The sequence below is a fragment of the Lithobates pipiens genome, unplaced genomic scaffold, assembly GCF_037356315.1.
Source record: "Lithobates pipiens isolate NorthernLeopardFrog02 unplaced genomic scaffold, aLitPip1_a1.2 Scaffold_13, whole genome shotgun sequence".
Taxonomy (NCBI): domain Eukaryota; kingdom Metazoa; phylum Chordata; class Amphibia; order Anura; family Ranidae; genus Lithobates; species Lithobates pipiens.
In genome coordinates, this window is record NW_027507718.1 from 408,309,009 (window position 1) to 408,335,327 (window position 26,319).

General features: G+C 40.9%; 1 protein-coding gene across 4 annotated transcripts in view; it reads left to right on the forward strand.

The window, feature by feature from the left end:
• LNX1 (ligand of numb-protein X 1) overlaps positions 1 to 26,319 on the forward strand; it is a 293,661-nt gene that overhangs the window by 231,426 nt on the left and 35,916 nt on the right. For all 4 annotated transcript variants that reach the window (XM_077477486.1, XM_077477487.1, XM_077477488.1 and 1 more), the window contains one exon: positions 9,977 to 10,211. In XM_077477486.1, the coding sequence (XP_077333612.1) occupies positions 9,977 to 10,211 (235 nt within the window). The remainder of the gene's footprint in view (positions 1 to 9,976; positions 10,212 to 26,319) is intronic.

Here is a 26,319-nt window from a genome sequence, read left to right on the forward strand (position 1 = left end):
GACCTTTGCTGTCGAAAAATCAGATGGACTTTAGATTTAGAACATGTATCAAATCTTTCCGACCGACACAAGTCCGGTCGAAAAGTCTGTATGCTAGTCCGACGGATGAAACCCAACGCTAGGGCAGCTATTGGCTTCTGGCTATGAACTTATACTAGTCCCTTTACTACGTCATCATGGTTGAATCTGTCTGACTTTGGTGTGATTGTGTGTGGCCAAGTCCGTTCGTTCGGAAGTCCACGAAAGTGGGACCCACACATGGTCGCATTGTCCAACGGACTCATTCCGTCTGCCGGAAAGTCTGGTCGCGTGTACACGGCATTAGAAGCAATTTAATGCATTTCATAGAAAATACCAACATTTTGCCAAAATGTCCCAATTTGCATCAGAATTTCTGCAACGCAAAAAACTCAGTTTTGTTCATCTTTACAGCTTACTGTAAGTAGACTTCAGGCATATTCAGTGATTTTCTGATAATACTCTCACAGAGGAGCAGGAACTTAGAAGCAGTAGGGCTCCAAAGTACAAATAGGGTGGTATTTATGCTATATGTGCATATCTCTCGACTTCCAGAAGTAAGCTATGTCAGTTGGAGTTCCTTTCCCAAATCACTGTGGTAATTACTGTCCTATTGTAAAGCACACAGACAAAGGATGTAATTATAATTCTACTATGTGACCCAGCAGCTGAGAGGTACACTTGCTGCTGCATAATGGTTTACCCCTAAAGAAACTACATTTAAATTAAACCTGAAGTCTGTTCAAACATAGTAAAGTATCAGAGTGTATCCCTTAAAGAGTAACTCCATTTTTGTTAAAAAACAAAAAACAGTCCCTCCTGGGTGATCAATGTACATTGCAGGGATTTCAACCAATATTTTTTTTACAGATTTCTACCTGTTTCTGCCCTGAAGAAATAGTTGTTTGTTCCACTTTGTGTATTTGGATACTTATTTTGAATAGGAGTACTAATTCATTTTAATCAGCTGGTGCAATTTCATAGTTCTGATGAGAATATTTGCATTGTCTGCATCCCTTTAGAAGTGAATAACCTTTAGGGAGAATCTCATCAAGAATTACATTTTTGTTGCAGAGGATGCCTAAAATCTGACTTGTATCTTAGTGCAGAGCTCTTCACATAAGCAGGAAATTACATTTCTAGGGGTGTTCCGTACACCAACACCTCCAGGAGCCATATTGCTTTGACTTTATAGAAAATTACAGCAGCTACAATTTGAAAAGGAAAGCTCATTTTTAATAATATTATATTACAATATGGCATATGCAGCAATTAATTTTTTATTTATTTTTTGCTATATTTTTTCTATTTCTTTTTATGAGTTAATCTTTAAATTCAACCTGTTATTTGTGTATACAGTACACACCCTTCCCCAGTGGCTCTTAACTCTTTAAAATTGAACTTTAGAAAATTAAGTCCTACTAAATAACTTCAGGCTGGCTCCTTGTGCAGGTATAGCTATGTAAAATATTAGAAATAAGTGCCTAAACTGTTTAAAATCCAGTAACGCGCTGTCTCTGCACAGGCTCAGTTGCTCTCTATATTTTGTAACTGTGCTGAAAATGTAGAGACTGATCTGTTGACAGCCTAAAGATTTATTGCTGCTCAGGTGCTCTGGGATTCAGCAAAATGTCAGCCACCAGCAAAAACAGGAGTAATACTGGAGGCAATTTACAGCACACAGTAATTATGGTAGCATAATTATTAATGTTCCTTGTTCAGACCCCTTTAGCGCAGAAAATAGCCTCTGCTAAGCACCTGAAAACCGCCTTGCATTTATTCAAGTGTGACTTTTCACACTCAGGAGGTGTGCTTGCGGGACATTTCCGAAAAGTCCTGCAAGCAGCATCTTATGGGGTGGTTTGGGAGCGCTGTACTTAGCACTCCCAAAATGCCCTGCCCATTGGAATAAATGGACAGCGCTTTCAAAGTGCCTGAAAAGCAATTTGAAAGCGCTGCAAAACTGGAGTTTTAAACCCTTTTTTGGGGGTTAAAAGCGCCCCACTAGCTGCTTTAACGCGAACGGCCAGCACTGTCAGTGTAAAAGGAGTCTAAAGAATATTATTTTTTATAAAGTTATTATGGGTAAAGTTCTGGTTGAAGCCACTAGGAGCAAGTAAAGAAGAAATGTTAAAAGTGCAAGTCATTTTAGTTGTGAGTCACATGCTTTTTTTTACACTAGGACTGGGTATTTTTTTCACTCCTAATGGCTGACGTAAAAGAAAAGTGAGTATGTCCAGCTGGGGAAGGATCGTTAAAATGAGCAAACATCAAAAACGGAATTACACACACTAGAGCACACCCATTTTTTGTTTCTGCAGTAGAGTTATCTTTATACACAATGGGGGTTATTTACTAAAGGCAAATCCACTTTGCACTGCAAGTGCACTTTGAAGTAAAGTCACTGTAGATCCAAGGGCTATATGCAAAGAAAATAACAAAACAGCATTTTAGCTTGCACATGATTGGATGAGAGCCCCAAAGCACCCCCCCATATTGAAGGCATGTGGCCTGGTATGGTTCAGGAGGAACCATACCCCCCTCCCTATTCCTGACCTGCCAGGCTGCCTGCTCAGATAAGGGTCCAGTATGGATTTTGAGGGGGACCCTTTAATTTTGGCATGGGGTTTCCCTTAAAATTCATTTTTTTCTTTTTTTTACTATTATTACCAGTAAATATTTATTTTAATTATTATTCAGCTGTCAGCGAGGAAGCCCATTGACAGCTGATGACTCATGGGTTGTTAAGAACGCTTCCGGACCCCGCTCCTTAACAACCAGCTTGTACTGCACCCTGATTGGGCAAAGATCGGCCCAAACAGGGTACAGAATGCATTGCATTGTAGAGTGTTCGGCAGGGGGGGGGGGGGGGCAAACACCCGCCGAACACCATGCAAATTCGGGTGTTTCCCAGATGGTGCAAACAGCCAATGTTTGCCCGAACTCATGTTTGGGCCGAACCATTCACCCAACACTAGTGCTTACAATGGTCATCTTTTATTTATTCAAAGCCTTTATACCAAAAGGAAAAACCTATTGTTGCTGCAAATGCTTAAATGTGCTAGTTGAAGTTAGGCCTTAATTTATTAGTCCGTTATGAAAAAGTTCATCTAAATCTACTAGTCTACCATTGCCCTCTACAATGTTGCTAACCAAGGGTGGTTATGTTGCTCCTCCATAAATACAGTAAAAGAGTGAGTGTGTTAAAGGCCAGATCACAGGTGAAAATAAAGGCAACAAAAATCCCAAAAAAAGGAAATGAATATATACAAATCATCTAAGGATTGGTAAGCTGCAAGATATTACATTATTGTTTTTTGGGTTTAGGTGCACTTTATTAATATTTACGTTTTTCTCTAGAATCAGTTTTCTTTTGTTTTGTTACAGAAAACTATAATACACTTCAGCTATAAATAAGCAACTGGTACATTTCGGAATCCATAATGTAGATGTTTGAGAGTTGCAACAAACTCACGAGAAGCGAGTCATACAGTTTTCTGTATCTTGGCAGCTTCCTAGCTGTTCTTCTCCTGGCTCTGGCTGCTGTGTTAAATCAGGAAAGGAGGACAAAAATATGGACAAAGTACGAGTGAGTGGGCTTTGAGTCACTCACTTAGCCCTTATCGGTATTGTGTGCACATTCCATATTTCCCAAGACAGCCCCAGTCCCAAACGCAGTCTCCCACTTTCCTGTAAACCTTGTTAAACAAGATGTATCATCACTTTGTGGCATGTTACTGGAAGGGTCATTGATGCTCTGCAGTAACTACTTTGAAGCTGTTTTTTTGCATTGGACTGACCTCTAGTAGAGGGGAGGACGGCTGTGCTGTTTTTAGTCTCAGTAGAATGTTGCTGTAGTAAACGCTGTTTATTGCCTGCTGTGCTAAAATTGAGAGGCACATATGTACTGACACCTACTAGGGATTTACAAAACTGCACAGTTCAAACAGAAAATGGTCTTACAATAAAATGTAGAGGCATTCATTAAACACAAACAGAACTATTTCATATTTTATTCCTTGACCTATTTAATGTGTCTATACTTTTTAACACACATTAATGTATGGACACCTAACTAAGCAATTTAAATAATATTTCTCTATCCACTGGCTTACTGAATAGGCATGATTATATGTCAGTATTATTTTACTTATTTCTCTGTTCCACAGTGACATGGAACATTCACACCAGAGACTGAGCTGATGAGCTCACACAGACGCTAAGGCCAATTTTGGAGAGTCACAATTAACAATGACATATTTTTGGACTGTAGTAGAGAATATATATCTGTGTTATATAGTATACAGAGAGAAAGGAGATGGGGAGACAGAGAGAGGGGATGGAGAAAGGAAGGTACAAAGGAATGAAGGAGCTGACTTATGTTGGGAAGAAAACTGAGGCTAAACATACTTTAGAGCTCGTTCAGACCACAATGCACATAAAAACACACCAAAAATGTGTAGCACCCTCTAATGTGCTAGTGTTTAAGTACAGGCAAATTTATTTGACTCATGGTAAGCGTGAGTCTGAAATCTGCGTCAGGGTTTACTGCAGGTCAGGCTGGATGACTTATACAGGCGGGTCTCTGGTGCCTCTCCCTGATTCTGGAACTTTGGAGAAACTTCTAGAAATTAGTGGACGGAGCCTAGGAGGGTTGATCTGCATACATAGGGGGAACTTGGCCAGTCCCCAGGCAGTGAGCTCAGATCAAATTCCTACACCAAAGCTATTGGCTACTAGCCTGAACGTAGTCCCGTCGTAACGAAATAACGTCATCACGTCAGATTTTCGGACTTCTTTGTCCGACCGTGTGTATGCAACAGTTTCGGACAAAATCCGTCGGACAAAATCCGTTGGATTTTGTCTGACGGATTTTGTCCGACGGATTTTGTCTGAAACTGTTGCATACACACGGTCGGACAAAGTTGTCGGAAAATCCGATCGGATTTGGTTGTCGGAATCTCCGACCGTGTGTACAAGGGCTTAGTCTGTAATGGACTTTTGCACTCTAAAATCCACTAAGGGCTGTGTGATGAAAGGAGAGAAAACTGCCTGGGATCTTTTTGTACAGAAGTAGGAAGTTGTTCCCTGTTGGTCTTGATTCAATTTGGACACCCCATTTTATTATCATTATTATTATAAAGGATTTATATAGTGCCAACCATTTACACAGCGCTTTACAATTTGAGGGTAGACAGTACAAATACAATACACTTTAATGCAGTAGGAATCAGAGGGCCCTGCTCATTAGAGATTACAATCTAAGAAGGAAGGTCAAGAGATACAAGAGGTAATATCTGTGGGGCATGTGCTGATGAAGAAAATAAGTGTACAGTTGTTAGATGGGGGCCAGATAGGCTTCTCTGAAGAGATAAGTTTTCAGGGATCGTCTGAAGTTGGACAAAGTAGGAGAAAGTCAGACAGGTTGGGGTAGAGCATTCTAGAGGATGGCAGAGGCTCTGGAGAAGTCCTGAAGGCGAACATGGGATGAGGTGACAAGGGAGTTAGAGATCAGGAGGTCTTGGGAGGATCGAAGAGAATGATTAGGTTGGTATTTGGAGACTAGGTTAGCGATGTAGCTGGGGGCCAGGTTGTGAATGGCTTTGTAAGTTATTGTTTGTTTCTTGAATTTAATTTGTTGGGGTAGCCAATAGAGGGATTGGCAGTGGGGTATAGCACTGAGCTGAGCAATTTGTAAGGTGGATGATCCTGGCAGCAGAGTTCATGGACTGAAGTGGGGATATTTAGAGGTAAGCCAATGAGGAGGCAGTTGGAGTAATTGAGGCAAGAGATGACCAGGAAGTGGATTAGAAGCTTTGTGGTGTGAATGGTTAAGAAGGGGTGTATCTTGGAGATGTTGCAGAGGCTGAGGCAGCAATAGGATGTGAGGGCTAAAGGTTAATTCAGAGTCCACGATTACACCTAGGACCTTGGCGTGGGGGGACAAGTTGATAGTTGGGGTTGCTTAGGGGTTGCTTATATACTTAAGGTTGCACTCACTTTTGTTGCCAGCGGTTTAGACATTAATAGCTGTGTGTTGAGTCATTTTGAGGGGACAGCACATTTACACTGTTATACAAGCTGTACACTCACTACTTTACATTGTAGCAAAGTGTCATTTATTTAGTGTTGTCACATGAAAAGATATAATAAAATATTTACAAAAATGTGAGGGGTGTACTCACTTTTGTGAGATACGGTATATTTTGTCTTGTTTAGCTGTCCCAACTTCCTTTCTATTATGCCTTTCTGAATAAATGTATGCATTGTTCTGTGTAATTTGTCAGGATGAGAGGAATATTTCTTACTAGGTTGCAGTAGGGAGATTTGCCCTCATTTTACTACTGTAGGCATGGGTTAGAACCTCTGTCAGGTGTTTATTGCTGCCCACATTGATATCCCCCTTGCTTCCTGTGTGGTGGCTGCAACAGGAACTAAGGGAAATCCCCATGGCATAGGTCTAGACAGCTATACATATAACTGCCAGTGACTTTAGCCCATACTGCCTTAATCCAAAACTAAAAAAAGGTTCCACTTTGGGTTCTGTACTGCTTGACAAATATAAAACTGGAAATATAATTCTACTATCAACAAGCTCTTGATTTACATGGCCTTTTAAGTCATATGGAATTGGAAACCGCATTGCTGTTCACTAGGCGAGTTGGGAGACTGGTGAAGTTGGGATCACCGGGCATGCCCTATGCTTGTTCACACCACATATTTAAGCTGTGATGAGCACAGGCTCAGGGCAAATACACATTTTTCACATATTTTGAGGGGACAGCAAATTTACACTGTTATACAAGTTGTACACTCACTACTTTACATTGTAGCAAAGTGTAATTTCTTCAGTGTTGTCACATGAAAAGATATAATAAAATATTTACAAAAATGTGAGGGGTGTACTCACTTTTGTGAGATACTGTATATATAGTGACTAAATGACTTTATTCACATAAAAGAGTGTATAGAATCGCACTCATTATGCAGTACATTAAAAGCGACTACATCATGTAAATGTTGAAAGAAGTACAGTTCATAGACATATGAAAATGACATATAAAAACATATTCAGATAGTTCATGTATATACAACCTTAAGACAGTATTCTGGTGTTCAAATCCATATGACTGTCTTACAAACCATGTACCTTAGCCCCATTCACTTGGGTATGGTCCTTTGGTTCCTATTGTACAATTTCATTATTTTTTTACTCCTTTTACTTAAATCTCCTCACTGGATTTGGTATTCACTTGGTTCACACCATCACTATTATGTGCAAGCTCTGTATAGCATACCCCCTTTCTTTTCACAGACTCCCTTGGAGCCTTCCCTTGTGTTATCACCATACAATACCATATGGAGAACCTAACTTTCTGGGGATTGTGTTTGGGCATTCGCCATGTGTGTAGTGGGGCTTCTTCAGCTCCTGGACCAGATGACTCATTCCAGTTCCCCCCCCGGTTTCAGTATTACATACCCCTGTTTTTCCAGTCCCATGTAAGTAATGAGACTGTAACAATTTCCATTGCCTTTCCTGATACTGGGGTTCTTACTAGAATTTGCCGGTATCTATATTTATTTGTTTTACAGTCTAACAGATGCTTCCATTCCTGATGAAGTGTCTTTAAACAAAACGTGTAGATAGGATGCAACCTCGTTTTAGTTATTCATTTATTTTAATCATCAACCCCCTTATTTGCTATTCTCTTACACTGAGTACACACTCCATACATTGTTGGAATGTACCGCCATTTTGGTTTCAAGGTTTTGTATACATGAACTATCTGAATATGTTTTTATGTCATTTTCATATGTCTATAAACTCAACATTTACATTATGTAGTGGCTTTTACTGTACACTGAGTGTGATTCTATACCCTCTTTTATGTGAATAAAGCAATTTAGTCACTATATATATATATATATATATATATATATATATATATATATATATATAGTGTTGTTTAGCTGCCACTTGCCTCATACAAAGTCCCAACTTCCTTTCTATTATTCATTGGAATTAGGGATGAAGGCACATATTATCATATGTATACCTTATTTAAAGTCCCAAACCTTTTCCCTTCCTTCTTTTTGTTAATTATCAGAGATGGAGGCATCTGGCCCAACTATGTACAGTTCTTTCCGCCACCTCTGTGTACTTGCATGTCCTGCGTGTTGGACGATTCTGTCTGCACGCACAGGGCATGCAGACTTGCATACCATAGTTACTATTTATCCATTCTTTTTGATCTGACAGCTAAGACTTGCAGCTGTATATACATTGCAATTGTGGGGCCGCTTGGCCGCCTGTTGCCCGGGAGCTGCAATGCGCACCTTGCGCCTTCCCCACCTGCCTCCCCGGGGGGGCAGGTCTGCTCTCTGCACCACGCCCGACACTTCACGTCAGGCGTCACTCTGATGTCACAACACGTGCGTCTTTCCACATTTTGACTGATTCATAGGGGGGCTTCTTGGCGCCATCACGGACAGTGGACACCTCTCCTCCTCTATCATGCCTAGCGTGATGCTGGAGGTTACCCATGGGTGGGCTGGAAGCCCCAAGCACACCCTACTGTTTATGCTTTTACCTGCACCCTTGGTCACGTTTCACATTTTGCATAATCTGTCGCCTGATACATCTATCCACAAGGTAATCACCTTGCTACATTTGGATTGCCTTTTTTGCTGTGCATAATTTTTCATTTCTTTGCGTATTCTGGTGTTCATATCCATATGACTGTCTTGCATACCCTGTACCTTAGCCTCATTCACTTGGGTATGGTCCTTTGGTTCCTATTGTACAATCTTGTTCTTTATTACTACTTTTACTTAAATCTCCTCACTGGATTTGGTCTTCACTTGGTTCACACTATTATTATTATATGCAAGCTCTGTATAGCATACCCCCCTTTCTTTTCACAGACTCCCTTGGAGCCTTACCTAGTGTTACCACACACACCATATGGCGAACCTAACTTCCTGGGGAGTGTGTTTGGGTGTTCACCCTGTGTGTGGTGTGGCTTCCTCAGCTCCTGGACCAGATGATTCATTCCAGTGTTCCCCCTGGTTGCAGTTTTACATACCCCTGTTTTTCCAGTGCCATGTAAGTAACGAGACTGTAACAATTTCCATTGCCTTTTCTGATACTGGAGTTCTTACCAGAAATTACCAGTATCTATATTTTTTTGTTTTTTACAGACTAACGGATACATCCATTCCTGATGAAGTGTCTTTACACAAAACGCCTAGATAGGTTGCAACCTTGTTTTAGTTATTTTTGTAATTACCAACCCCCTTATTATTTGCTATTCTCTTAAATGGAGTATACACTCCATACATTGTTAACTGGAATGTACCACCATTTTGGTTTTAAGGTTGTATATACATGAACTATCTGAATATGTTTTTATATGTCATTTTCATATGTCTATGAACTGTACTTCTTTCAACCTTTACATTATGTAGTGACTTTTAATGTAATGCATACTGAGTGTGATTCTATACCCTATTTTATGTGAATAAAGTCATTTAGTCACTATATATATTATGTCTTAGCTGTTTAGCTGCCACTTGCCTCATACAAAGTCCCAACCTCCTTTCTATTATTCATTTGAATTAGGGGTGGAGGCACACATTATCATGCGTATACCTCATTTAAAGTCTCAAACCTTTCCCCTTCCTTATTTTTGTTAATTATTCAGAAAATCAATGCCTAGGGCAATGATGCAACCCAGAGCAGTCAATCAGAAATAATTTTTGGTTTCTGTGAATTTATAGTATTTGTCTTTACAATACCTTACTAAATAAGGTAGTGCAGAGGTATATGTGATATGCTGCCCAGTTGGGAGATCTGTAATATAATTCTTCAAACTACTGCCAATTGTCTGACCACATATATCAAAGAGTTATTGATCTGTGACTGATGTAAACTTTCTTTATCTTTTTTGATCTTTAGGGGATATTTTATTAAACGTCAATGGCATAGATCTAACTGGAGTCAGCCGTAGTGAAGCTGTGTCGTTGTTAAAAAATCCTTCCTCCTCATGTGTGGTTCTGAGAGCCTTGGAAACAAAAGAATACGAGCCAGAGGAAGACTTAAGCAACAACTCCCTGTCGGTGGACTCGGTCCAGAATAGCTTTGAGAGCAGAGAATGGTCACCAGTCTGGGTCATGTGGCTCAAGCTGCCTCGGTACGTTAAAACATCACATCCCATCTGCTACAGGAGAGTAGGCGGAAAGATTTATGTTTCTTGGGCTGTTCCCTCTACTGGGTTTATTATTCTCTATGGTGATGTGTCCTAATTAAAGCCAGCTTTGGCTTTAGGACTTTGCAAAGAGTATGTTTTCTTTTTCTAATTGGATGTATACAGGGCCTCAGCTAAGACCCTGCACAGGAAACACTAGAGCTATTCATAAGAAGCTCTAAATTAATAAGACAATGATTGCATCCCTTTATCATTGTTCTTAGTTGTCAACTCACTTACATGTTTCTGCATTGATTACTGCCTGTGAAATTGTTTTTTTAGATCTAAAATCATTGATATTCATGATAATCATTGCATATATGGACAGCCCTAGACTTTAGTATGCATTCATTATTAGCTATCAGTCAAGCATTACGGAAAATGTGATTATGCAGTAATTGCATTGACACCCCTGTGCAGTTATCTTGCGGGTTTTCTTTTGTCCTCTAAAAGATGGTAGGTAATGGTACAACTGTTAAAATTCAGGCAGCCTGAGACCTAGCCTGTGTTGTGATAGGTGACTTTATCGTTCCGACAGCTAGATTTAGGTCAATAACCGTCCTTGTAGTGACAATATTGTGAATGTACATCAAGTGCAGCTGGTACATATAAATATGCAGGAATTTTTCTATTTTTTTATTTTTTAATTGCATGTTCTAAAACATATGCAATTGAATTGTGCAGCATTAAAAAAAAAACTGCAACCCCTTTTTTCTTATCGGCTTATTTATTTTATATGTGAATATTATGTGCCATGTCTGCAACTCTCACAGCAGACATTAGGCTCAGCTTCACCTTTGTGGTTAGAGGTCAATACTCCAGGGATCGCTATTTAGGATAACTCTGAATGAACCCGTGGGTCGGTGCTAGTGATATGTAGATTTATTATTTTATGAAAAGCTACCAGAGTAATGAGTGGACAAAGAGTAACCTGTTAGATTAATAGTCAGTCTGAGCACTTAGAATTGGAGCCACAGAGCATTTTTGCATCAAGCTGCAACATCACTTACCGTACTGCATGCTAAAAATGGGATATCAAACAATATATTGCTTAAGTCGCTGAAGAGACAAATATTTCCAGCATTTTTAAAGCTCCTCATCACTATAGCTAGTAATGTGTTTCTTGGCATCATGCACATAGGGCATCTGAAAAAGCCGCTTTGAATATCACAATTGCTGGCAGAAAAGTGCAGCATAAAGATGCTCTAATAGCTGCACATGTGTTTATCTTAGTATAGTGTTTGAGCATACAGTGCCTTGAAAAAATATTCATACCCTTTTCCACATTTTGTCATGTTCCTACCAAAAACATAAATGTATTTTATTGGGATTTTATGTGATAGATCAATACCAAGTGGCACATAATTGTGAAGTGGAAGAAAAATTATAAATGGTTTTCAAAATTTTTACAAATAAATATGTGAAAAGTGTAGAATTTTTTGTAGAACCACCTTTCACTGCAATTACAGCTGCAAGTCTTTTTGGGGATGTCTTTACCAGCTTTGTACATCTAGAGAGTGGAGTTTTAGCCCATTCACCTTTGAAAAATAGCTCAAGCTCTGTCAGATTGGATGGAGAGTGTCTGTGAACAGCAATTTTCACACCTTGCCACAGATTCTCAATTGGATTTAGGTCTGGACTTTGACTGGCCCATTCTAACACATGAATATGCTTTGATCTAAAAAATTCCATTGTAGCTCTGGCTGTATGTTTAGGATTGTTGTCCTGCTGGAAGGTGAACCTCTTCCCTAGTCTCAAGTCTTTTGCAGACTCTAACAGGTTTTCTTCCCCACAACATGATGCTGCCACCACCATGTTTCACGGTGGGAATGGTGTGTTCAGGGTGATGTGCAGTGTTAAGCCCCGTACACACGAGAGGACTTATGTCCGACAGACTTCCGAAGGAGTTCCGACGGAGTTCTGCCGGAGTTCCGACAGAGTTCTGACGGACTTTTCGGCTGAGCGGACTTGGCCACACACAATCACACTAAACTCTGACGGATTCGAACGTGATGACGTACGACTGGATTCGAATAAGGAAGTTCATAGCCAGTAGCCAATAGCTGCCCTAGCGTCGGTTTTAGTCCATCGGAATAGCATACACACGAGCAAATTTTTCGAAGAGACCGGGTCCGGCGGAGTTATGGAAGCATGTTCCATATTCTAAAGTCCTTCGGACTTTGGCGAGTCAAAAGTCCGTTGCAGCCCACACACGATCGAATAGTCTGACGGAATCAGTCCGTCGGACTTTGGATGTTGAAAAGTCCGCTCGTGTGTACGGGGCTTTAGTTTTCCACCATATATAGCGTTTTGCTTTTAGGCCAGAAAGTTCAATATTTGTCTCATCTGACAAGAGCACCTTCTTCCACATGTTTGCTGTGTCTCCCTCATGGCTTGCCGCAAACTGCAAACTGGACTTCTTATGGCTTTTTTTTCAACAATGGCTTTCTTCTTTCCACTCTTCCATAAAGGCCAGATTTTTGGAGTGCACGACTAATAGTTTCCTGTGGACAGATTCTCTCACCTGAGCTGTGGATCTCTGCAACTCCTCCAGAGTTACCATGGAATTTCCAAGGCATTATATATAGCATGGAACACAGTGAAGACAGTCATCATCAAGTGGAGAAAATATGGCACGCACAACAGTGACATTACCAAGAACTGGACGTCCCTCCAAAATTGGTGAAAAAACTGGTCAGGGAGGCTGCCAAGTGGCCTACAGAAACATTAACCACTTGCCGCCCGCCCACTGTTGAATGACGGCGGGGCAGTGCGGCTCTCGTTCTGGGTGGACGTCATATGACGGCAAGAGTGGCAAGACGGAAGCCTTTTCTTATGAAGAAAAACATCCAAGCCTGGCAAAATTTTGCAAAAACAATCTGAAGTCTCCCAAAAGCATGTGGGAACATTTGTTATGGTATGATGAAACCAGGGTTGAACTTTTTGGCCATAATTCCAAAAGATATATTTGGCGCAAAAACAACACTTCATATCACCAAAAGAACACCATACTCTCAGTGAAGCATGGTGGTGGCAGCATCATTCTTTGTGGCTGTTTTTATTCAGCAGGAACAGGGGCCTTATTCAAGGTAGAGGGAATTATGAACAGTTTCAAATACCAGTCAATATTGTTACAAAACTTTCAGGCTTCTGCTAGAAAGATGAACATGAAGAGGAACTTCATCTTTCAGCATGACAATGGAATGGCTTCACCAGAAAAAGATTAAAGTTTTGGAATGGCCCAGCCAGAGCCCAGACCTAAATCCAATTGAAAATCTGTGGGGTGATCTCAAGAGAGCTATGCACAGGAGATGCCCTCACAATCTGACATATTTGGAGAGTTTTTGCAAAGAAGAGTGGGCACATATTGCCAAGTCAAGATGTTCCATACTGATAGACTCATACCCAAAAAGACTGCGTGCTGTAATAAAATTAAAAGGTGCTTCAAAAAGTATTAGTTTAAGAGTGTGCACACTTATGCAACCATATTATTTTATTTTTTTATTTTTACTTCCCTCCACCTAAAAGATTTCAGTTTGTTTTTCAACTGAGTTGTACAGTTTATAGGTCACATTAAAGGTGGAAAAAGTTCTGAAATGATTTATCTTTACACTGAAAGTGTACTTGTAAATGAACCGCTGTAGATCTGAAATGAGGGGAAGCTCTGCTGATTTTATCATCCAATCATGTGTAAGCTAAAATTATGTGTTTTAATTTTCCTTGCATGTTCCCATCAGATTTGCAGCGACTGCACTTCAGGATGCCCTTGCAGTGCAAAGTGGATTTGCCTTTCGTAAATAAACCCCTATGTCTCATTTTTTTACATCACAGAAACCTGACATTTTAACAGGATGTAGACATTTTATATCCACTGTATGTTTTTTCTGCCGAAATGCTCCTCTAGAAAACATGCCTTTGGTGGAGTTTTTTTTTTCCTGTTTTTCCTTTTCTAATCCAGCTATAAATGCCTAATGCCCCGTACACACTGTTGGATTTTCCAACTGAAAATGTTCAATGGGAGCTTTTTGTCGGAAATTCCGACCGCGTGGCTCCATCGGAATTTTCCATCGCATAAAATTTGAAAACCTGGTTCTCAAATTTTCCGACAGCAAAATCCATTGTTGGAAATTGCGATCATGTGTACACAATTCCAACGTTCCACGCATGCTCGGAATCAAGCAGAAGAGCCGCACTTGATCATTAGCATATAACTTGCATAGTGCCTGGGAGATTAAGGCTGGTTTCACACCTATGCAGTTTTAGAGCTTTTTGCATTTTGCAGATTTGCACTACAGTCCATTTAACATGGGTTCCTGTGGAACACGTTCTGTAGTGCAAATCTGCAAAATGCAAAAAGCACTAAAACTGCATAGGTGTGAATCCAGCCTAAAACACTTTTTTTTTTTCTTTAAAGGATAACTAAAACCAAAAATAAAAAAGCAATAGATTGCATGTTACAGTCCTTAGATGTGGTGGCTGCCATCGTTTTCTTTTTTTCAGGATAGGAAAATTTTCAGCAAATACAGTTGATTTTAACAGAAATGTAGTATCCTCATCACTTCCTGTGAGCTGCACCAAAGAATATCTTCCTTTCTAGCCATCTTCTCCAAACTATCAATTGCCTCGGAGATGAAAAGATATGGATATGTTTGGAGTCCACATCTAGAGAGCAGCCTAGGACAACAACATTCCCTCCATAGATACAGTGGAGTGATGTAACCATCAATGGACAGAAAGTGTTTTTTTTTTTTGTTTTTTTTGCAGGATTACCAGGTAAAGCTGAAGCAAAAGAAACTTGGAATAAGAGCAACCACCACATCAAGGGCTAGTAATCTGCAATATATTACATTTTAAAACACTCTAAAGGAGTGGGCCCCAGCTTGAGGCCCAGTTGCAGTGGTGTAGGAACTGTGCTTGCAGGAGAAGCAGTTGTAACCATCTTCCTTTTGCAGAGAGGGCCCAGAGATCTACATTGTGCTCATTTACTTTGTGACCTGTGCTTGCTGAGTCCACAGCAGAGTGGTTAGGTGGTGAAAGGGACAATACCTAGCAATGGAACCCATTGACATTTTCAAAAATAGCCATTAGACATTGGCAACAAGCTATTTGCTGCACCTCTTTAGAATATTTTGGCCAGTGTCTCAGAAATGAACCAAACATTTGTGTTTTCCGATTTTCTCCCTGGGTCATACACCCTCAACCTCTCTGACAAGGAAGCTGGGACCAATCATTGAATAGAACTGATGTTACATTTGTTTGTCTTTGTACTTTAAACTGAATACATCCATGCACACTAGCAATTTTCATAAGCTCAAAAACAGCTAGAAGAAAATGCTGAATAAAAAATGCTGATAATAGCATTTGTGTATCTTTTTGAAGCATTTTGAATATTTTTGGAGAAGTTACGAGCATTAGCATTTTATTAGCATTTTTGCCGTACATTAAGCAAAAAAAAAGGTTAAAAAAAAAGCTGTTAGTAGCATTTCAGTAGCACTTAGAAGCATTTTGAAGCATTTAGCATTTTTTCTGCTGGATAAATGCTCCAAGAAACTATACAAAAATATTTTGTTCAGCTCCTAGATGCTGAAGCTCAAAAAATGCTAATTGCCTAAAGTAGTGTGCATGGACACATAAGATAACACTATTTAGCTTTTAGGAGCAGAAAAAAATGCTAATAACAACTTCTAGGAGCTTAAAAAGCGCGCTAGTGTGCATGGAGCCTTAAAGCTCATGTGTATTAACACATTCTGCTTAGTGAACCCTTTTAGCCCCATTGCCTGTAAATTTCCCATGGGCTTGAGGAGAACAGATCAAGCAATACTTATTTTATTACCTTTGTGTATGCGGCCAAATAAAGGGGTGCTAATGTTGAAGGTTTCATTTGAGCATTCCATTAGGGAATGCTTTTGAACGGATATATACACCAATATAGTTTACATATTCATCTGTATGATCAGGGTAAATGTAAGAAATAGCACCTCCAGCAAGCCTTTCCTGTAACTTATATAGTACATTATGATTAAAATTCATTCAGTTATAATACTGTAAATTCTCATTAAAAGAGACTTTCATTACTAGAAAGGGATTCCATTCAACCAGCATCCAGCATAGAAAGAGTTGTACAGTAATTGCCTGCCTGAGCCCAGATGTTCAGCACAAATTCCAGTAAAGAACTTGCTGTGTTCTTAGAACCTTTGGTTTTTATGCACTGTGTATATATTCTTTTTTTCATTCAGGAAGCAGCTGTGTGTTTGTAAATCAGATCCCACTCCAGTGAATTGAAAAAGTAAGCAATGTGTGTGCGTGGAGAGTCTTTGCTGCAAACTAAGCAGTTTAAAGCCTTTTTCATGACTAGTCTAAGAAAAAAATCATCAACGTATCACTTTCTCGGAACAGTGAGGAGCTGCTGATCAAAGACATCATATTCTCAATGATCTCTGCATCTCTCTTCTGTTCTTTATGCACAAAGGTATATTCACAAGTATTGTAAATAGGCAGCATTAAAGGGGAATCTCCAGGAAAAAGGGGGTGGTGGTACAAAACGTAATAGATGCAGGGAATGATTTGATGGGGCTGGCTCAGGAACAGTTGTTAGGCGGGTGTGGGATAGGCTTCCTTGAATAAGTGAGTTTCAGGGATCTCCTAAATTTGGACAGGTTGGGGGCTGATCTGATATACCGGGACAGGGAGTTCCAGAGGATGGGAGAGGCTCTGGAGAAGTCCTGAAGGCGAGCCTGAGAGGAGGTAACAAGGGTACTAGAGCGCAGGAGGTCCTGGGAGGAGCGGAGGGGATGATTTGGGTGATATCTGCAGATGAGGTTGGCATTTTGAATTTTATATGGTGGGATAGGGGAAGCAAGTGAAAGGATTGGCAGAGAGGGGCAGCAGTCACGGGTTGATTAGTGAGGTGTATTAGTCTAGCAGCAGCATTCATAATAGACTGAAGGGGGGATAGCCTGCATAAGGGTAGGCCATTAAGGAAATAATTGCAGTAGTCAAGGCGGGAAATAATCAAGGAGTGAATAAGTTGCTTTGTGTAGTCATTAGTCAGGAAGGGTGAAATTCTGGAGATGTTGCGGAGGTTAAGGCAGCAGGATTTAGCCAGTGATTGGATGTGGGAGCTGAAGGAGAGGTCAGAGTCAAGGATTACACCCAGCACCCTGGCAAGCTCAGTTTTAGAAAGATTGAGTTTGAGAAAGTGGTGTGACATCCATACCAATATGTCATTCAGTAAGTTTGAGATCCGTGAGGAGATTGAGGGGGTGAGTTGAGGAGTGGAGAGATAGATCTGGGTGTCATCGGCATAGAGGTGGTATTGGAAGCCATGGGAGGTTATCAACTGGCCCAGGGAAGAAGTATAGAGCGAGAATAGGAGGGGCCTAAGGACGGAGCCTTGGGGTACCCCAACAGAGAGAGAGGAAGAGGACCGAAGGAGATGGAGTTGTAAGTGGCACTGAAAGTGCACTGAGATAGGTAGGAGGAAAACCAGGATAAAGCAGAATCACAGAGGCCAAGGGAGTGTAGTTTGCTGAAGAGGAGCAGGTGGTCAACTGTATCAAAGGCAGCAGAGAGGTCTAAGAGTATGTGTATGGATTAATGGCCACTGGTTTTAGCGGTTAGTTGGTCATTGGTGAGTATTAGTAGGGCAGTTTCGGTGGAATGTTGTGGATGGAAGCTGGACTGTAAGGGGTCGAGAAGATTGATCCTTTATTTATACTGATGACCACTGTCATAGAGATAGCGACAGAAAGTGAGGGGAAATACATAATTTATTGCTGTCACCAGAATAAGAGGTGAAGGAAATGTTTCCAGTGGGGCAGAAAGTAAAAGGAAATCTCCCCAACAGGCAAAGACAGCAAATAAAAAATAATAGCATAAGTCTTAGGTCTTTCCCTTCTTTAAAATAAGGCCATTTGTTTTTTCCTGTGTAGTCACCTCTTGGATCTGTCCCTGCCACCCAAGCCATAAGCCAGGGAAATGTGACGACAATTTGTAAGTCTGCATCTACTGCCTAAGCCCCTGTACACACGGTCGGACATTCTGCCAACCAAATCCTTGGATTTTGTCCGACGGATTTTGTGCGACAGATTGTGTCCGAAACTGTTGCATACACACGGTCGGACCAAGTTGTCGGAAAATCCGATCGATCAGAACGTGATGACGTTATTTTGTTACGACGGGACTACATTCACGCTAGTAGCCAATAGCTTTGGTGTAGGAATTTGATCTGAGCATGCGTGGCACTTTGTCCGATCGGAATTCTCTACACATGATCGGACAAGGTCCGATCGGACCAGTTTATCGGAAAATATTTCCAACAAGTTGGAAAATTGGGTCCGATGGATATTCCGACGGAAACAGTCCGATGCATACCACACACAGTCGGATTATCCGACAAAACGGTCCGATAGGACACATTCCGTCGGAATCTCCAACCGTGTGTACAAGGGCTCAGACATGGAGAAAGGCGTGTTTTGATAAATTTCCCAAGTGCCTGAAGCATGAGACTCCAGGAGCTTTCGTCTATGAAGTTCAGTTAGCACAAGCAAGATGGCGTATAAGTCCTTTCCCCCACCTTTTATGGTAGTTATACACAGGATTTAATATTTAATTTTGTTCTTTATTATATATATATATATATGGGCTGAATTAACATAGTAATATAAAGTAAAGCTTAATGAGGAACCAATGTTAATGTTATTACATTCCAAGAAACTGTTCATACTGTTGGCGTTGATCCTTTAGAAGGAAAAGTGAGGACCTTAATGGCAGTATTTCAAATTCCACCATAACTTATTTTCTAGTCCTGTTATTTTTAGCAGTAAATGCAATTTCTAGTGACAAACAAATTCATTCTACGATTCTGGTCATTATACAATTTCCCATCGCCACTTTCCTTGACAGAGGACTTAAAAGTGTAACCACCTTTATCATGTCTATGCCAGTGACAGAATGGCTTATATTTCACCTACACAAGCCATTTATTAAATCTCCTCTAATACAACCCTTTTTTTTTTTTTTGTGGTATGACAGTAGCAATTGTCTGAATTTCAAGTTTAAGCAATAAAATTACCTTAACCGCTTGCCGACCAGCTGCCATCATTATACTGCGGCAAGTCGGCATGTTCCAACGAGCCGTCGTAGCCATACGTCAGGTCTTTTAAGCGGGATAGCAGGCATGCGCAAACGTGCCCGCTGCACTGCGGGGGTGCCGATGCTCGTGGCCGACGGACGCGATGACCGCTGGCCACAAGCAATCGCGTGCACAAGAGGCAGAACAGGAACGTGTGTGTAAATACACAAATTCCTGTTCTGTTCTATGTGGAGAAACAGATCGTGAGTTCCTAATAGCTAAGAACCACGATCTGTCATCCCCTCTATTCAATCCTCTCCCCCTACAGTTAGAACACACAGTCAGAGAACACAGTTAACCTCTTGGGGATATTTATTATAGCAAAAAGTACAAAATATTGTGTTTTTTTCAAAATTGGCACTCTTTTTTTTGTTTATAGAGCAAAAAATAAAAACCGCAGAGATGATCAAATATCAAAAAAAGAAAGTTCTATTTGTGGGAAAAAAAGGACATTAATTTTGTTTGGGTACAGCGTCGCACGATCGCACAATTGTCAGTTAAAGCGATGCAGTGCCGTATCGCAAAAAATGCTCTGGTCATTGAGCAGCCAAATCTTGGGCTGAAGTGTTTAAAGTGGATCTTCATGCATACAATTAATGACATATTTGAAATTCATATATGTCTTATCTAACATTGGATTTGTCATTCACTTTAGAAAAACCTTTGATTTTTGTATCTCTGCTTTGCTGCATAGCCAGGCAGGTGATGTGTCTATTTTCTGGTATGGCAATATAGTTTTCAGATAAAGCCTAGGTCACCACCTCTAGCCTTGAGTCAGCAACATTGGCTTTGTCCAATAGGCAGAGAATTGAGTTAATTAGTTGTAAACCTCTGAAATGGAAAATGACCATAGCAATATTCCTGTATAGTTTGTACTCTCCTCAATCCAAAGCACCTAGTGTGTTTTCTGTCTCCTATATTAATTCCTCTGCCATCTATATGACTCACTTCTGAAAGGTAATGTCATCACCACAGAATCTGGGGAGATGGCCCTGCCCCTCATCCAGCACTTTTAGAAGGCTGTAGAAAAGAGAGGGCTGCAGATAAACAGGTAATGGCCAGTTGCTTCACTGGGTATATATAAGGGTTCACAACCACTTTAAGAAGCACTTAAATTGAACCAGGAAACACAAAGTGACCTTCCTGGCTATTCAGTTTAGTATATGTGCGTGAATCACAAAAAAATTGATGACCCGAATTACAAATTGTTGTGGAGGTATGGATTTCAGATGTGTATGTTGTCTAACTGGCAAACCACTTAAATATAAACCAAGGAGGGTCAATGTCAAATAGAATAGGAGGAAAGGCAATCATGAAGAATAAAATAAACAACAGAAATGGAAACATACTTTATGATTAACGTTGCTTACAGACTTGCAATGATCTGGCAAAGCAACACAAGAGCATGTCACCCCCATCCTGCAGTAAAATGTTTATTGCTATATACAGTCTGATGGAACGGGTATGGTATAAATGATGCTGAGGATAAATATTGTTACAGCTTTCACTCCTCTCATGTTCGTAGTGGTGGGGAGTAGAGCACTTTAACCACTGACCTACAGCAGTCCTTGTTATGTGTTTGTAAAAGGAAGTGACCCTGGAAGACATTCATATGCACATTGTGTCTGTTCTACACCATCATATCATTTAAGTGTGTGATCTACTTTGACTTGAAATATACTAATTTAATAAAGAAAATCTGTATTTTTAAATAGTGCACCTTTTCTATGGAAGCTTGAGACAGACTGTATTGCCTTGTAACCCAACTACCTGGATGCAATGCCTAAATTCAATGGCAAATTGAAAGCCAAGCCACCTCTGGGCTTATCTGGTTCTCTGCCTAACTATCACAGCGCTCCTTCAGTGTCACCTACAACTCTGAATCCTCTTCTCCATTGCCTCTTTCTGTGGGGGTCCCCCAAGGCTCTGTTCTTGGACCCCTTCTCTTCTCTATTTACACCTCCTCTCTTGGTCACTTGATAACCGCCCACGGCTTCCAATACCACTTATATGCCGGTGACACCCAAATCAATCTGTCTACTCTTCACCTCACTCCTTCAGTCTCCTCTCGCATTACTAACCTGCTAACTGACATATCAGCATGGATGTCACACCACTTCCTTAAACTAAACCTCTCTAAAACTGAGCTATTAATATTCCCCCCTGCACATGCCCCCCTCCATGACTTTTCCATCAAAATCAACAATGCAACCATCAGGCCCTCCCCTCACGCCAGGGTACTAGGTGTAACCCTAGACTCTGACTTGTCATTTCAGCCCCAAGTCCAATCGTTGTCAAAAGTTTGTAGATTTCACCTCCGTAACATCTCTACAATTCGCCCCTTTTTAACAAATGAAACCACCAAGCTCCTCATTCACTCCCTTGTTATCTCTCGCCTTGACTATTGCAACTCCCTTCTCATTGGCCTGCCTCTCCATAGGCTATCTCCTCTTCAGTCTATCATGAATGCTGCTGCCAGACTTATACACCTTACCAACCGCTCAGTATCTGCCAACCCTCTCCTCCAATCCCTACACTGGCTCCCAATCACCCAGCGAATTAAATTCAAAATACTAACCACAACATACAAAGCCATTCACAGCTCTGCCCCGAGCTACATCACCAATCTTGTCTCCAAATATCACCCAAATCGTTCCCTCCGTTCTTCTCAAGACCTCCTACTCTCAAGCTCTCTCGTCTCCTCCTCCCATACTCGTCTCCAGGATTTCTCCAGAGCCTCTCCAATCCTCTGGAACTTGCTACCTCCACTGGTCCGGCTATCCCCTACTCTTGCTACCTTCAGGCGATCCCTGAAAACTCATCTATTCAGGGAAGCCTATCACGTCTCAAACTAATCTCCTATAACTTCCATCAGCTCATTCCCGACAGTTATAACCTTTTGTACCACCTGCCCCACCCTATTAGATTGTAAACTCTTCTGAGCAGGGCCCTCTTAATCCTCTTGTATTTTATTGTATTGTAACTGTATTGTCTCCTTTTTATATTGTAAAGCGCTGCGTAAATTGCTGGCGCTATATAAATACTGAAGAAGAATAATAATAATAATTATTATTTAATGACAGAGCAGAAATATGTGGGTGTTGTAAAGCAAGGCAACTACTAACTATAGATTTAAAGTTGTGGTCAGACATGTGGGCCTAATATGACCATTGAGCAATCAGGATGTATATTGCCCAAGCATATTTACCTTTTCATTTAGCTTTCAGTACCCAGAAGCTTGTGTCTTAGTACCCTTTGTGCTTGCAGAGCATTAAAATGTATTTCTGAATGGTTCTTTATCCTGAAATGTGACATCTAACAACACAAAGGTAGAATAAGCAGCACTTGAGTTCTTATGATTGCTGCACAGTAATGTTTTTTATCACTACCGCTGGTGATGAAATGCCTAGCCCACCATCTCTAGGAGGATGGTAGGCAAAGACTTTTTTTAAATGAATCTTCAAGAGGCAATTCATCCCAGAAGGGTTCAGCAACCTGGCTCAATTACAGCATTGCACAACTCTGTGGGTTTGATCTTAGAGAGAAATGATTAACAATCTCATTGCTTGACAGGCTGCATAGAGATTAGAGTGAGACAAACAAAGCAAAGGTTCACAGGAGGTTTTAAAAGCGTAATCCTAAATGGCCAATATAAGGTTAGCCTGAAAATGGACTTCTGAAGAATTCTTCAACTAAACTACAACCACACTTTCATAAAGCGGTCAGTGGAGTACAGACCAGGGTGGAAATCATCATCTCGTTCTTACTCCTCTTTTCTTCACCATCTATTCCAGTTAGATTTATCAATGCTCAACTAAATAAAAGTGCTGCCCATTCATATTTTTTAGTGTTAAAGCTGAACTTCAGGCAGACATATAAAGCCTTCAATTAATGTGGTAATGTGTTTATTAAAAAATCTGAAATTAATTTTTAAAAGCAGCTAGTGAATTGAACTTGTTATCAGCCTCTTGCAACCAACAGTATGGTAGTACTTATACTACTCCTTAAAGGGTAGCACAAGGAGCCAATTAGATGTGCTGCATGCATATAGAGCAGTGTGAGCAGAGGGGTGAAACGCTGCTGCTCTGTCATGATCCAATCACATGTTGGGGGCCAGAAGCTCACCTAGTTGTATTCAGTATAGACCTCAGATCTTATATTTACACAAAAAATTTAAATTTTTTTTAAAAATGTCCCTTTAAGAGCTATGGGCGGAATTTGAAATTTTGACGTCCTTGGTGAGATGAGGCCATCTTCCCCTCACTTGTCTCCATACCCAGCATGAGAAAGGATTGGCGCCGGAGGGCAGCAGGAGGGGGGCCCCCTCTCCCGCCGCCGATAAAAGTGATCTCACGGCAAATCCGCCATAGAGACCACCATTATTGGAAACCAGACCGCCGGCCGAAGAAGAGGATACCGGGTTTATGGCATCTAGCTGCTGCTTGAGGCTGTAAAAAAGGCAAGCAGTCAATTTTGGCACTAGCCATATTTGGGCTGAACAGCACACTATGACAGTGATCAAAGATAGTCCAAGGTCAGATATGGGTATACTGCATTATTACATAGTTACATAGTAGGTAAGATTGAATAATGACAACAGTCCATCCAGTTCAACCTGTGCAGGTGTACGTGAGTCAGTGACGATAATCATTTCCCATATCCCTGTATATTGTGTTCTTTAGGATGCATGTCCTATGATCAATCAATGATCAATACTCCCCGCTGACACCATCACTTGTGGAAGAGAATTACACATTATTACTGCCCTGACAGTGAAAAACGCCCTGCGCAGTTTAAGATTAAACTGCTTCTCCTCCAATCTCATTGTGTGGCTCGTGTCCTCTTATGCCACGTACACACGGTCGGAGAATCCGTCGGAATGTGTCTTATCGGACCATGTCGTCAGATAATCCGACTGTGTGTGGTATGCATTGGACTGATTCCGTCCGAATCTCCGTCTGACCCAATTTTCCAACATGTTATATTAATATTTCCCGACCAACTGAGTCGGTCGGACGTAATCCGATCATGTGTAGAGAATTTTGATCGGACCAAGTGCCACGCATGCTCAGATCGAATTCCTACATCAAAGCTATTGGCTACTAGCCTGAATCTAGTCCCATTGTAACGAAATTACGTCATCACATTCTGAAAGATCGGATTTTTCGACAACTTAGTCCGACCGTGTGTATGCAACAGTTTCGGACACATTCCGTCAGACTAAATCTGACGGACAAAATCCGACGGATTTGGTTGGCAGAATCTCCGACCGTGTGTACAGGGGCTTACACTCCCTGAGATTGAAAAGCTTTTTTTTCATATGTAGGGATCACCATTGAGATATTCATAAATCGCTATCATGTCCCCTCTCAAGCGTCTTTTATCCAGTGAGAATAAATGGAGTTCTTGTAGTCGCTCCTCATATTTGAGGTCCTCAAGTACCCTTATTCATTTAGTTTCCCTTCTTTGGACTCTCTCCAGCTCTAACACATCCCTTCTGAGGACTGGTGACCAGAACTGGACGGAATAATCCAGATGTGGCAGGACCAGAGTTTTATAAAGTGGCAGGATTATAGATTTATCTCTGGAGTATATCCCTTTTTTTATAAAAGCTATTATTCTGCCGGCTTTGGTAGCTGCAGCTTGAAATTGGATGCTATTGCGCAGTCTATCTACCACTAGGACCCCCAGATCTTTCTCCAACCTTGACTCCCCCAGAGGTTCTCTCCCAGTGAGTAGTTTGTGGTTATGTTCTCAGCAGGGGCGGCCCGTCCATTAAGGGTGCACGGGCACCGCCTCCCCTCCCCTGGTTTTTTTTTAAGCACCTTATTAGAGCTAGAGGCTCTAATAGGTTTCAAAATAGGGTGGGCTATGGATGCAGAGCATTGCACTCAGAGCACACCCAGATGTGTTAGAATAGCGAATGACTATTCGCTATTCTAACACTGAATAGCTTCTCTGCTTCCCGATTGGCTGAAAGGACAGGTGATCCTATTGGATGCCTAGGAGGAGGAGTGAGATGCACGGCAGAAGCCGCTGTGATCCACAGGAGTAAAGAAGAAAACTGCCACCCGCCAGACATGCTGCCTGCCCGCCTGATTTCTAGAGGTGGTAAGAGCTCGGCTTTGATGAATAAATTTAAACAGAATTGGTCCCAAGGCAGAACCTTGGGGTACCCCACTTACCACTCCAGACCAGTCTAAGTACACGTTATTTATCACTACTCTTTGGACACGGCCCTGGAACCAGTTTTCTATCCAAGAACAAACCTTATGGTTCATGCCTACAGACCTCAGCTTGTAGATTAAGCATTTATGAGGAACTTTATCAAATGCTTTTGCAAAATCAAAAAAACTGCAATAGCTATTGCCTGGCGTGAAGTCATTCCTATGTCCATACACATGGAATATATTAGGCTCCAGCCAAGATGACATAGGTATCCCGGTCCATCAATGACTAATGTTATATGGCAATACGCCTAGTGTGTATAGTCCAGTAACCACCAGCATAAGCTCAATTTTTACCCACCTTTTGTGTTTTGTGTTTTTTCTATGGAGATATAGCCTAGAGCCCTGGGGCATATATGTGACATAGATTCCAGCATTTACATTATTGTTACTGATTTATGTGGCGGTTGTCTGTGCTGGGACTGTATGACACATATGTTAATGACGTCCGGACCTTTATTAATGACATTGTTTTTAATTCACTTGGTGATGGGATTGTGGTGTGATGGTACTGTGTAGCAATAAGGCAATATCATTTTGATATGAGCTTTCATTCCTTTTTAATATTTTGATAATAAAATGTATACATAAGCCGTAATTGGAAAGCTTTGTTTGCTATTTTTTAAACCACCGTCTCACCTTACTGGCGGGCTGTACCCCCAGGTCTAAGGTGTTTTTTTTCCTTTTATGTTCA